Raw genomic sequence first — 13,279 nt, forward strand, 5'->3', positions numbered from 1 at the left:
ACTGAACACATTGCACTGCAACAACCAGCTGTCCCAAGCTTAACCCACTTCATCAGAGGTACAAAAAACTTCTTAGCCAAGGCAGCCAACATTTGCTGGCAGAACAGAACCTTTATAGACCTCCGTTAGCAAAAGGTTCTTCCTGAATTTCTCCCTGTGGCTCGTGCTCTTACCCAGCCACAGAAGAGGGCTCCAGGAATTTTAAGGCAATGGGAGGGAACCCCTGGAGGTAGGATGTGATCTCAGAGCTCCAAGCCAGGAGCCAGGAGCAGTGGTAGCAGCTGTTCTGTGCCCAGCTGAGCCCAGGTAGAGCCAGCAAAGCCCAGTGAGCCCTCAGCACACAGGGCCCTGCCAGCCCAGCCCAACTGAGCACCGGCACAGACCCCGGGCCTCGCTGCTCCATCGCCCTCAGCTCGCTGACTTCACCCCACGGGACAGGAGGGAGAGGGGAAAGAGCAAGATCAGAAGACAGGCAAAGCTGGAAGCCCCAGAAAATTTCAGAAGTGAACTTGAAGACTGCAATAAAACCAGACACAGGCCTTCAGTGGTTTCTATGCTGAACGCTTGATATCCAAATATCCCGGTCGTTTTTCAAGGTTTTTAAAATACCAGAGTCAGTCCAAAACAGTGGCAGAAACAACAATCAGGCATCTCAAAGGAATAATGGAAGCTGTCCCAACAGATGTGCTAATTCCCTGCTCAGGCCACTCCAGGACTCCCACAGAGGCCCCTCTCTGGTATCTGAGGCACCAAAGCCTCAGAAAGGCTGCACCACATCAGGGATCTGCAGAGGTACCTTGGGAGGCCAAAGAGGGGACACTAGCCCAGCACTCTGAACATTCACTGATTTGGGTGACATTTTAATGCTCTGCTCAGGAGAGCATATTTTGTGGAAAAAAAAAAAACAAAAAACCACAAAACACAAAACACCACCAGCCAATTTTTTGACTCCTGCCCCAACTCCACAAGAGAATAGCTTAACCCTAAAACCATTTCATATGTAATAGTTACTGACTATTAGAATTCAATTTAGAGACCCTTTCACAAGTGGCAGGAGTATGGCCAACTTCCATAACACTCATACTGAGAGGGTTAGGGAGGGCACAGTCCTGACCTGGAAATGATTCCGATGACTTTTTCCATCCCAGGTCACAAAGTTTCTCATTAAAGTCATGGTGGATAGACAAGAAATACCAATCACAAGCTTGAGATGTCTGACAAATCCAACACATGGACATTCAAACTTTTGCACCTGCAAGCAAGTAAAATCAATACAGTGACCAAAACCTGGCAAAGAGAAGCCCCAAAGACCCCCGTGTTTGTGGGCAACATGGCACTCCCAAGTCCCCCACCACGTTTCTCTCTTCCAATTTGCCACTTACAGAAATGAACCTACTCAATACACTGGGAGCAGGTGGACATGGAAAGCGAGAACATCCTCAAAATACCATAATCCAGTGCTGAATAGTAGCAGACCTTTTTTGTGCACTATGAAAAATAATTACGTGAGTCCATATTATATTTTATGAAGATTTTCCTGACGGGGGAGGTAATTCCTTGAGAAGTAAAGAAGTTACCACATGCTGTCTGTCATAGATTTCCAGGTCCTTGGTGAATCATGAACCTTGGAAACACTGAGGGCAACTCCCTTATTTGAAAACATCACCTCCAACGAGTTGGAGCTTGACTGATTTCAGATCCAAAATGCCATGAGATTCATCCAAGGGAAAAAAGCAGCAAAGATCACTATCTGGTACAAGAGGTAACAAAGAAACCTCAGGAATTATTGGTCCAAAACTAATATTTCCAAATGCCACTGCTCCCAACCCCTCTGTGAAAAGGAGTCCTTGGCATGAGGGAGGAGAGAACAGCAGCACAAACACAGAGAGATGGAACTTCAGAGCCCAACTAGTCTGTGGTGACTCCAGGCCTAGACTGTGATCCAGAGGGAGACAGGGGCCCTTGCCCTTGGACCTGGAACACTCCAGCACTGCTGAGCTTCTCAACTGCAGCTTGTACAGATCAAAACCTCCCCCAGGAGGGGGGGGTGCTCCTGAGATGCACTTGACGTTGGTTGGGGTTTTTTTAAATAGCCTGTGCATTAAATCTTATAGTTTATATTCAAACTAAATTGCAAGTTTTTTAACAAAATAACCTGAATTACAATCACTCTAATGCAGAGATTTAAAATCTGATAGTTGGTATCTATGCCAACATTTTCTTTAACCCAGCAATTTATATGAAAAAAAAACTTTCAAGGAGGAACAATACAGGCTGCCAACAACAAAATTCAACAGAGATCCTAGCTAAGCACTTGGGAATATTGCTTCCTGAAGTGCCCAACCAGCTTTTTCCATCTCTCTTATGGCTTCTCAAAGAAATAAGAATGTAGTTTCATCAGCTCAACTCTGTGACCACTCAGCTTTAAGTCAGAAACAAAGTGGAGACTGGAAAAGCAGCAGGACTGATTTTCTTCCCATCAACTCAAGAAAAGGGGGAACAATTACTGGGTGAGGTTTATCAGCTCTAACACAATGTTCTAGAACATTGCAGCCAGAAGCAATCAGTTCAATTAATTAGCTATAAGTAAAATGCAATGTATGCTAGTTTTTAAGTGTATTAGCACAGCATGAGCGTTTAAAGTATTTTAGGAGTACATTAAACTCACCAAAAAGTCTAATTTTCATCCAATTGCAGCCTGCCATGAGTTACAAGAGGAACTAATCTGCCAACTGTGCATGAAGTACTGTTTTTATTCTGAAGCTAAATGTGTGATGGTTTAAAGGCACCAGATATAGCTGCTTCAGATAAGCAAAAAGCAGTATTAAATATAACAATTTGTGAGTAAAATATGGCCTTTAAGTTTCAAGGATTCCTAGCCAATAAAAAATAGTATTATTAAATGGCTAAGCCCTGAGAAAATCAGCACTCCAGCCTGCCAATGGAAATTAGTATCATAGAAGCAAGTTACAGTGCTGAACTTTGTTCTAAACAGAAATCACTGAAGTTCAGCTCTAACTTTGGGACTCCTCTCACTAAATTAAAACCTGATAGAACAGCAGAGTGAGCTCAGGCCCCAGCTGGGAAAGAATAGAGCTCTCCAGCATCCCAGGGATCCACCCCTGCACCTCTGCTGCCAGGGAGACCCTGAGGGAGCAGCGTGGAGACAAGGACACCCCTGGGAGGATTTGGTTCTGCCTCTGCTTTTAAATACAGGAAATCAGGCACAAACAGAAGAAACAAAACCCTGAGAGGAAGCCCTGGAGCCTTCCTAAGTCACCTTCCAGCAAAGCAACACAACAGATCTCCAAACAAGCCAGAGTGACTTGAGGAAGCAGCCACAGGAACTCCACAGAAGAGGAGGAAACAAAGAGCCTGCAGGACATTTCCTCATCTATGGCTTCTGAAAACAGAGCAGGTGGCCACATTCAGGGGTTCCTAGACAGAGAAGGATTCCAGGCACGAGAGGAACAATCCCAGAAGGAAAAGTAGCCCTGGACACATCAGGTCAGTGCTTTCACTTTTCATATGAAACAGTTCCAGGAGATCCTGAGCTGATTACAGGGCCAGAGGAAGTTCCAGACAAAGCCCCGCCAGGAGATTTATCCACCAGGGGCTGAGCGGAGTCACCAACAATGGGATGATGCAGAGCAGGGTTCTCAAAGCCTTCAAGAACTCAAATGCAGGCAGCCAAAGAGCTGAGGGACTAGAGCTGGTACAAGGACACAGCCCAAATGAAAACCCTCTGCCCCAGCTCCAGGAGAGTCTGAGTTAAGGGTCATACAAGCAAACAGCACCTGGGCTGGCTGGACTCCAGTCAAGAGCTCTCTGTGGAGGTGAGGTTTGGACAATCATGTTTTCTACAGCTTCTCCCTCCTCTTCCTTCTCCTTTTCTTCCACTTTCCTATTTTTATGGACAGATGCAATGTAACACCAGAAATTCATGACCAATGTTGTAGCTAAAGTATGTCCATCGCTGCTGTGGCAGAATTCATTTCCAGGATTGACACTGCTATGGCTTGAAGCTGTTTGCTACCCCCTTAGCTGAGAGTTCAGTGTTTGTACTGACATGATTACTGGTCCAACCAAGGCAATAAAACATTAAAAACTCCTGACAACTCAAGCAAATCACAGAAGTCATAAATCAGCTGGTTTTTAAGGTTAATCATCAAGTTGGGAAGAAAAGTTTCAAGATTTCTAACCCCATTCAAAAAATACCAGTTGATGCAGTGAAAAAGATGATTTTACAGCAAAGAACAAAGTAGCACATGGAGACAGTGTTACTCAATTCATTTGAATTTTAACACTTTAACTGTGACACAATTAACATACAGTGCAAACTAAACAAATTCAATATTTAAACAAAAAAAACCCTCAATCCATGGTTTTTCTCAGTTCTGGAGTCTCAGTGTAGAAAATCAAAATGCTGTAGACAAAGCACCTGGCACTGCAGAGCAGTGGAGTTTAACACACATAATGCTAAAAGTGATCATTTAGTCCAACTCCTCCATATCACAGTCACAGAACTATGTGAAGTGTCCTCTTTGGAGAGGCAACTTACCTGGTCATAAGTTCTCTTGCCAAGGGAAGTCTACCAAAGAGAAAGGGATGTGTTTCAGTGATCCACACCCGTAGTTAGAGATACTTACAGCTCACTCCTGCCCTGGATTTATCCCAGTTCCCACGTGTGTGACACACTGCAGACCCCTCTCCTATCCAACCCTGTGAGAGCTCACATCACTCAGTTCACCTGCTGCCCTTCTAACCAAGCTTAACAACTGAAGCTCTCCATGTCTTTGGTTTCAGCTTCAACTCAAGCTCCTTCCCAGTCTATATTCACTGACAAGAGGGAGATGCTGCTTTTCCCACCTCTCCCAAGCATGTTTTATCACTTCATCCTTTGCACTGAGTCTGGAAACTGTGCTACAAGTTGCATGAGACCACTAATGGACAGAAAACTCAGTCTTAAGAACAATGTAGCTCAAAGTTAAACTGCTTGAAGTCAGTGGAGGATGGGAGTTTAGCCAGCTTTTATTAGGTAACCTTTATACACTAAAACACATCCCAAACCAACAAAACCACACAAACCGTAGCTAGAGTTCTGTATTATCAGCATTTCAATCTCTGCTATTTAATCAAACTGGGTCCTAAGAGTGAAGAATTATCCCCAAAGAGGTGAGGGGAAAACAGCTGCAGTTCAGCAGAACTCAGAAATTCTCACTCTCAGAAAATACCCTGCTCTGTGACACCAGAGCAGTGAAACACTTCCTTCACAGCTCTCCCTAAACAGCCACATGAAAAGAACATTCTCCACCACTGCTGCCTCAGATGAATGACCCAAACCACCAAATACAAGTAACTGTGTTACTTTTTTTCTTACTGTCTCCCTCCCTTCAAGGATATTTCCCTTCCCAGGATGGTACTTGCCTTCAGCACTAGTACCTCCCACAGCTGATGTAAAGATGAAATGAATTTCACTAATCACTCTGTAACACACATTTTTATAGCACTGTCCCTTTATTGGAAGTTACTTTTGTCCATTGTCCCATTTTAAGCCCACCACTCATTATCTACAGAACATTGTCCACCACAAGTCATCCACGTGGAGAACTATAAAGTTTCACTCAGTACAGGAAAATACCTTAAAATGGCCCTGCAGCACCTGCTTGGCTGCTCTGGATGTGAGCTTGGAATCCTGTCTGACACCGCTCACAGCACCTTGGGCCAGCACTCCCTGCAGGATCCCCAAACCCTGCTGATCTGACACAGCTATGACCCATTAGATTATAATAACCTAAAGTCTCCCTGACACAAAGCAAAGTCTCTGATTTTTAGCTCCAAATAAGCTAAGATGATGCACTGGCCTCCACATGCTTTAGTCTCATTTTCCAAATGGGGTTACTAAGTGCTCACTAGGACAGAAAGCCCATAATATCTATATCCAAATAAACTCCCTCACTCTGGAGTTTCTGGACATTTCAGACAATGTATGTTTGAAGTATGTTTTAACAAGTAATTTTCCCAGCTAGCCTTCCTGCTACTTGACAGCTCCCAAAGAAAAAAAATCTCAACACATTTAAATTATCAGCCCAGCACCTGCAATACAGCACGTATACTGAAATCAGCTTAATATCTGGTAGAGAAATTACCTGGTAAACAGAATTCTGTCCTGTGCATATTACTTGAACTGCCAACCCTTTACAGCCTGAAAGTTCCATACTGCAAATGGAAAATAACCTTCTTTTGGACAGTAAGTAAATTCAACTTTTTTTAGTGCTGATTCCAATCAATTCGGACTGGCAGCCTGGAACAAAAAAAAACCAAACTGCAAATATGAAGAATCACAAACTCAGCAGTGCTGCTGATTTTGTGGCACACATCCCTCAGGCTCATCCTCTGAGCTCAGCCTTAACAACATCCCACACACCCCAAAGGGCACAAGGACTATTGCTCCCTCAGCTGCTCCATTCTGCCCTCCCTTGCAGGCAGCCCCTCTGCATTTGTCTGATAGATTAATAAAGGGAAGGCAGACTCCCTTTATTAAGATCTCAGAGATAACTTGCAGCATCAGCTGTGCTCAGCTGGAAGTCTGTCACTAAGTCCCACCTCAGGACTTGTGTGACCAATACTCCCTGATTTCCACCAGCCAGTCTGACAGAAGCTGCTTCTCCTCCCTCAGCCTACTCACAGCCTGAAACCATCACAGCAACAGTATCAGCACTCTGAGGGTGGTATGGAGAGGGATTTGGGAGAAAAGTGGCTTCACATCCATCTGAAAGGCAGCACTGAAGAGATCAATCCTCATCAGGCTTCTCTCCCAGGCTCAGAGCAGTAACTGCAAGGTTTGAAATATTCAACAGCCCTGCAGGCTGGAGATTGCTGAGCCAATGTCACAGGTATTCCTGAAGCTTAGCCCACCTCTAAATATCAGTCCAGGAGTTACAATACATAGCAATTTACTTGCAGAAGAAGCAATTGTGCATTTGCACCTTTACCTGCATTATAAAGAAAGCACAAAAGTGAGAGAGTACCCTGTCCTGTGACAGGAACACAACTGATTTATGTGCAGCTTCCCTTCTCCCCTCTGCACTATCTTTCCATCTGACTACAAACCCCATTCAATGGAAAACCCCTCTTCACAGAGCAGTGCTTAATTCCCCAATGATGTTTCAGCCTCTCCATTTCCTCTCCTCACCCTTGGAAAGCTTTCCTTCCCAGCTCACCTCTTGGAAGGGAGAAACCACGAGTCATACTCCCAGCACCACCTGAACCTGCTCAGATTTCTGTCACATTCTCAGCCCACAGAAACCCTTCCCAGCTCCAGCCACAAGGAGCCCCTCCTGCAGTTCACAGAGCACCAACACTACACTCAGGAGCCTCCCCACACGAATGACTCTGCACAAAAACAACACTTCCAAAAATTCCATCACTTGTTCTTAGCCAATGACCCCTCCAGGTTCCATGCAGAACATGCATTTACTGCAGTGCAGTGTCTGGGAGACAACAGAACTGACCCAAAATGTACAGGGGCAAAGTGTAACACCAACAACCCCCTAAGGGCTGCTCTGTTTCCACAGGGCCAAGGGAACATGCAAAAAAAACCAGCTCCTGCAGAAAATTTGGGTTCAGAAGAGCCTATAGACTGAGTGTCACTGCAGCTGTTTGGGATGCACTGGGTGGAAACAAGTGCTGTTCATGACAGTGTTAAAGAAGGTTTGTTTAACAGACATGAACAAGAAGCAGAAGGAGCCTCTTCACAGCTGTCTGAAGGGGGTACCTGTTGCTCCATTAGAACTGAGATGGGAATTTCTTCTCTTCCCACTCCACGAAGTTGCCTCTTATATTTCACCCAGTTTTCGTGCAGACATGTGAACTCTGCACTGCTGTTCCTCCAACTGTCACAGCTGAGAAACACAGGACACTGTCACACTGCCACCCCAATCCTGCCTGCAACAGCCACGGCAAATCCAAGAACACAAAAATAATACAAGCTGGATGGAGAACAGACAGGGTCTGAGGTGGTTTATCAGTACCAAGTGCCATTTCCACAGGATGTTTCTTTCGTTGTCCTGAGCAATAAAACGTCACACAAGTTTGGAAGATCCTTGTCTAACTCCTGCTGGCCATAAAGGACAGGGACAGCAGCAGCATAAGGAATTCTCAGTGCACCACAAAGACGATGATTTACAAGTTGTATAAGATGACACCTTGTGACTGCTGAGGAACAGACTGATGAGAAACAGTTGGGACCTTGAGCAGCCAGATTTGTCAGAAAGAATTCTCCTTTCAAACCCAGCCTTGAGACAGGATCACACAGCTCTCCACAAAGTGATGGATTGCCACTTTGAAGGCACCAGGCTAAGTGTAAGCATGACAAAATGTCTCTCAAAAAAGCCCCCAACCAGCAAATAAATTAGAGGGCAAAACTAGGTATCAGTCTTGCATCTAAACAACGTGGTCCTGAGCTTAAGATTGGGTGAAAAGCAAATGGTAGCCTAAGGATCACAACCCAGAATTGTTTCTAAAACAATAAATAAATACTGCCCCACTGTAAAGCACAGGATGATGTTGCAGGAACCACCTTGGGGCAAATGAAGCTCTCCTAACAACACAAATTTCCAGAGCTCTGCTCCTCTGCCAATAAGAGCAAACATTTCAGGGAAGCCCAGAGAGAAGCTGCAGTACCTGCCCACAGCGAGTGCCCTGAGAGCTGCACACCTGACACAGTGCTGACCTTGCACTGTGCACTCAGAGCTCCCTGCAGGGAATCTGAGCTGTTCAACAAGATGAAGGGTTAGAGGAGCACCTCAGGAGACACAAAGCAAACCCTACAGATCTCTCAAGCATAAGCATGGCCATAATGTAGGGTTCACGTTTACAGAAGGAAACTACTGTATTAATCTTGCTCATCTACAAAGACAGTCAAGAGAAGGTGGGTACACACACAGCCACACAGGTGTGGGTGTGGAGAGGGGCCCTGAACACTTTGGTTCCCTGCCAGGTGCTGTCAAAGGCAGGGGTCACCCCTGTAGGAATCTCAGGGTTCCAAACCCTGAGCTCAAATTCAGGATTTACTGGCAGGTACTCTAAATTCTCCCCTTCCTACCCACTATCAACACCCAACTGAACGTGGTACAAATGATGTGAACAGAAGTTCTGCAGGAAACCTGGCATTTTTAAGTGAGATCAACAGAACTACAGGCAGCAGTACCAAACAACAGGGTTCTGTTTTCCCATTAGGAGGAAAAGGAAAAATTTCCCAGCCAGGTGAAGCTTCACTGTCTGGACAAAGGAGAATCTGAACACCACCTCTCTGAAAATTCATGGGAAAGAGAGGAAAAGAAGAGATTCTGATCATTTAAATACCTCCAGAATATGTAATTAAAGCTTTCTCAAGTTACAAGATGAAAACTGGACTGGCATGATTTTCAAGTTCAAGAAGCATTTAGCTACATCTTACCTTTATCAAAGCTCATTCAGAAGTTGGGTTTCATTAAAATTACAAGGATGCAATTAAAAAAAGGCCCCAAACCCAAGTTATTCATTCAAGTATATTAAAAACAGGACTATTGTAACTGAAGACAATCTGCAGAAACAAAGCCTCTTACAACAGCCTATTTTCTGATGCTTGATATTCATACAGTTCCATCAATCAAAATAAAAATCTAGGTCATCAGTATTTCCAGCCAGGATGCAGGAAAAGAAACCAGCACATCTTAGGAAACAAAGACTTTCTGCAAAGGATGCAGCATAGCTGATAAAGCTTCTGAGAGACACTTTGGAGGAACTGAAATCCTGCTCTACTCCACCCCAAACATCAGTTCATCCCAACTTCAACACCTCTGCAGACACCCTGAAGTCAAAGGAAGTAGGGAAAAGCAGTATTTTTCTGCCCAAAGAGAACCCTGGGCTGACAGAAATGTTTAATACATACGCTACTCTAAATTCTATTTTTTATATACATTTCCCTTAATTGGACTGTTTCACACCCACCCAGCAATATCCTGAAAACACCACATCTGCCACACAGGACTGGCTCAGAGTCAGCAAAGACACACTCCCACAATGAAGATTCCAACCAGAGCAGCACAAATACAGTTTTACCATCCAAATCTGCCCAGTGAAAGATATTACGAAATAAATTGGTATTTTCTTGTCTTTAAATAAAAAGAAAAGCATCTCAGCATAGAATCCACTGACACTCACGGACAAGATGAAGAATTTCAGATGTTAACCGAGACAAAGATGCCGCCTAAAACTTCCTGTTTCTGGGAAATCAGTTAAACTTCAAAAGGTATGAATAACACATCAAAAGATAGGGAAGGGATTACCAAGGGTTGTGGGTTCCAGTCCTTTGAAAAGAAAGGAGAGCAGGGAGGGAGCGCCAGCCAGGGCTCAGAGCATCTGCCAAGGAGAAAAGAGGGGCTCAGTCACCCCACTGGGACACTGGATGAGACACATCCTCGCCCCAGGACCACCCCACCAGCCCCTGCAGGAATGGACTAGGAATTCCAAGGGGTGGGAGCAAAACCAGACTCTCCTGCAGCAGAGTTAAGAACCTGTACAGAGCTATGGGAGGGCACCACAAGTTTTGTACAGCTAAGGGGGTATTTCAACCAAGGACGTATCTAGGACATTTTCATGTCTCTTGTGTTTTTCACCTATTTTAAGGGGACATGAATTCTGATATGTTGCCCTGGGGTACCTTTTGGAATAATTGTTTTCATCTGCTACTGGAAAACGCCTCAGGTTGTGCTAAGCAACACAACCAATATCCTTGGCTTTCTGATCCACTCGGTCCTTTGATGTTTCCTGGCATTTTCCTAGACAGGCACAGCCAGCAAGTTACTGGTAAGCCCAAAAAGGTCCTGTTTCACCACCAGAAGTCAGTCCCAGGCAGGGACTCGTTTGCTACATGGCTGTGTGGCTCTGATGGAAAGCTCATAGCCCAGGGACAGCAAGGAAACAACCAGACCTTTGCAGCAGGACAAGTCCTTCCCTCACTCTCTCAGTCACTGCCCCTGACCACTGGCATGCAACAGAAGTACTGAAATATAATTTGCATCCAAATTGATTTCTCTGGAAGCATTTTCTTTCAGCTTGCAGTTCCCATGGTGAGACAGAAGCCAAGCATTAAAAAAATAAAAGCCAACACTGAGGTAGGGCAGCAGGGGAAGAGCAAGAGGCAAATACACTGACTCAGCAGTGGAGGAAGAGAAAAGAGTCTCAACAGACCTGGAAGAGGAGCAATAAGTGGCCAAAAGGAAGAAGTGTATCCAAAAAAGTTTGTCACTGTTCACAGAATGTTAAACCTCATTTTTGGCAACTGGGAAGCTGCATTATGACCCATATGCACTACAGAGAGTCTGTATCAATACTACCCATCCCTATAGCAATACAACCATGTTGGCATTAAGATCTGCCAACTAGATTTCTCAAAAAAAAGACAAGAAGAGCTTCCTGCCCCTGCCCTGCAGCTCCAGTGGGATCGAGTACCCCCAGCCTACACACAGCCAAGAGCCCAGGGGTGTTCCAATGACTTACATGACACCTTGCAGGACTTTCTGGGGGTCGAGGTCAAACAATCTGTCCACATAGTGGCGGCTGCTGGCTGTGACCTCCTGCAGAGAGAAAACAAACAGCAGTGGCAACAGTTTATATCAACTCAGAGAAAGGCAGGAGAACAGGAATGGCTTATGCAGCAGCAGCTCCACAAAACCTCTCAGGCAAGAGGCAGCAAACCTACAGAATGACATTTAAATGTGACACGTGTTACTGCTGGGCAACATCCACCCAGGGATTAACCCTGTGTTCAGGTGTGATTTAGGGAAGATGAGGTGCTTAATGTAGATAACAACGTGGTGTCAGAGCAAGGTAACAGAGAGCTATTTATGAGCTGCATTATCAGCACTGCCTCGAATTGCAGTTTTATTATGTTTAATTACTATACTGAATAAATATGAATTCCTGAAAGAAAAAGTTTCTAGGAGCAGTTGATGTTGCTCAAGACACATACCCACAACCTCTCCAAAACAGGGAAGCTGGTAAGAAGACTTTTTACTGTAACATACCTACACATTTCAGAGCCTGTCCCACACAACTGCAGTGGGGACAGCAGGACAATATTCCCCACAATATTCCCCACAGCATTCCCACAGCACTTCAGAAGACAAAGCAAACTCTTCCCAGCAACAGGACCACGCTTGTAAGCTACACATTTATGCACCAATGATTTGCTATTCCTTTTGAGAAGATCCAAGGTTGGAGATGGAAAGCGTTCCAAAAAACAAGGGTGGGAAAGGGGAAGGGAATTTTCCCTGCAGGTTCTCAGGAACACGTGCCAGGCTGTGCTTCCATTATCTCACCTCTTCTTCTTCTTGCCAGCTCAATTTTTATTAAGCCTTTCCCAGTTTTTCTTCAGGAGTTTTCCTTGAGAGAAGCTATAAGGGAACTCAGAACTCTTCCTTGCTTTTGCAAGTGTCTGCTCAGGGACTGCCTCTGCTCCTGCTTCCCCACCCCGATGTCAGAGGCAGCAGCAGCTCCTTGCCTCTGGTCTCACCTAGCAGAGGAGAGTCATCCAGAGACAGCAGGGCTCCTTTGTCTCCAGGAGTACCATTAAATTGTGCCACATAAACCCTACAGATAAACTTCCATCGCGTAATGAAAGATAATATTTTTCGGAACAGCTTTGAGCTGTCTGACCCATGTATTTGTAGGCAGAAGTTTTTAGGACTTCAGAGACACCACAGCTGCTTCTAAAATACCCTGACTCCCACACCACCAGCTACAAGGTCCGCAGCATGCAGAAGGGCGTTCGTGTCCAGGCGAATTTGGGGGTGGAAAAAAAAGCAAAAGCCCCGACCCTGAGCGCGGGCAGCAGCACCCGGCTGTGCCTTCCGCCCCGTTCCTGCCGCACAGCCCGGGACCGCTCGGGCTGTGCCGGGGGCTGCCGGAGCCCCCCGCGGCCCCAGGGGAGAGCCGCGCCCGGGCGGGCAGGGCGGGCGGGCACAGGGAGCCCCTGCCCCGCTCCGCACCCCGGGCACGGGCGGCTCGCGGGCCGCGGGAGCCGCCGAGCCCGGGCCGTGCCACGGTAACGACACAGCTCCGCAGCCCCGGCCCGGGCCGCTCGGGGGGGCAAACCCGCCCCGGCTCGGGGCGCTGAGGGGAAGGAGCGCGGCCCCGGCGGGCAGAGCGGGCCCGGCCCCGGGGCCAAGGTCAGCGGGCCCGGCACTCACCGACAGGACGCTCATGCGGAGCGGCGCCTCCAGCACACACGCCA

The 13,279-nt window shown here is 46.1% G+C and overlaps 1 protein-coding gene across 3 annotated transcripts in view; it reads right to left on the minus strand.

Moving 5' to 3' along the window:
• The window catches only part of ARMC8 (armadillo repeat containing 8), a 60,595-nt gene extending 47,322 nt beyond the window's left edge, over positions 1–13,273 (minus strand). For 2 of the 3 annotated variants that reach the window (XM_027650486.1, XM_027650485.1), the window contains exons 1-2: positions 13,236–13,273; positions 11,545–11,621 (exon numbers count right to left, since the gene is read on the minus strand). In XM_027650486.1, the coding sequence (XP_027506287.1) occupies positions 11,545–11,621; positions 13,236–13,250 (92 nt within the window). In that variant the 5' untranslated portion in view covers positions 13,251–13,273. Of the gene's footprint in view, positions 1–10,331; positions 10,405–11,544; positions 11,628–13,235 lie in introns of those variants that run through there. The other variant, XM_027650487.1, reaches the window with a different exon arrangement.
• Positions 13,274–13,279: the final 6 nt, after the last annotated feature.

Source organism: Corapipo altera, unplaced genomic scaffold (assembly GCF_003945725.1).
Source record: "Corapipo altera isolate COAL_440 unplaced genomic scaffold, ASM394572v1 54, whole genome shotgun sequence".
Lineage (NCBI taxonomy): Eukaryota > Metazoa > Chordata > Aves > Passeriformes > Pipridae > Corapipo > Corapipo altera.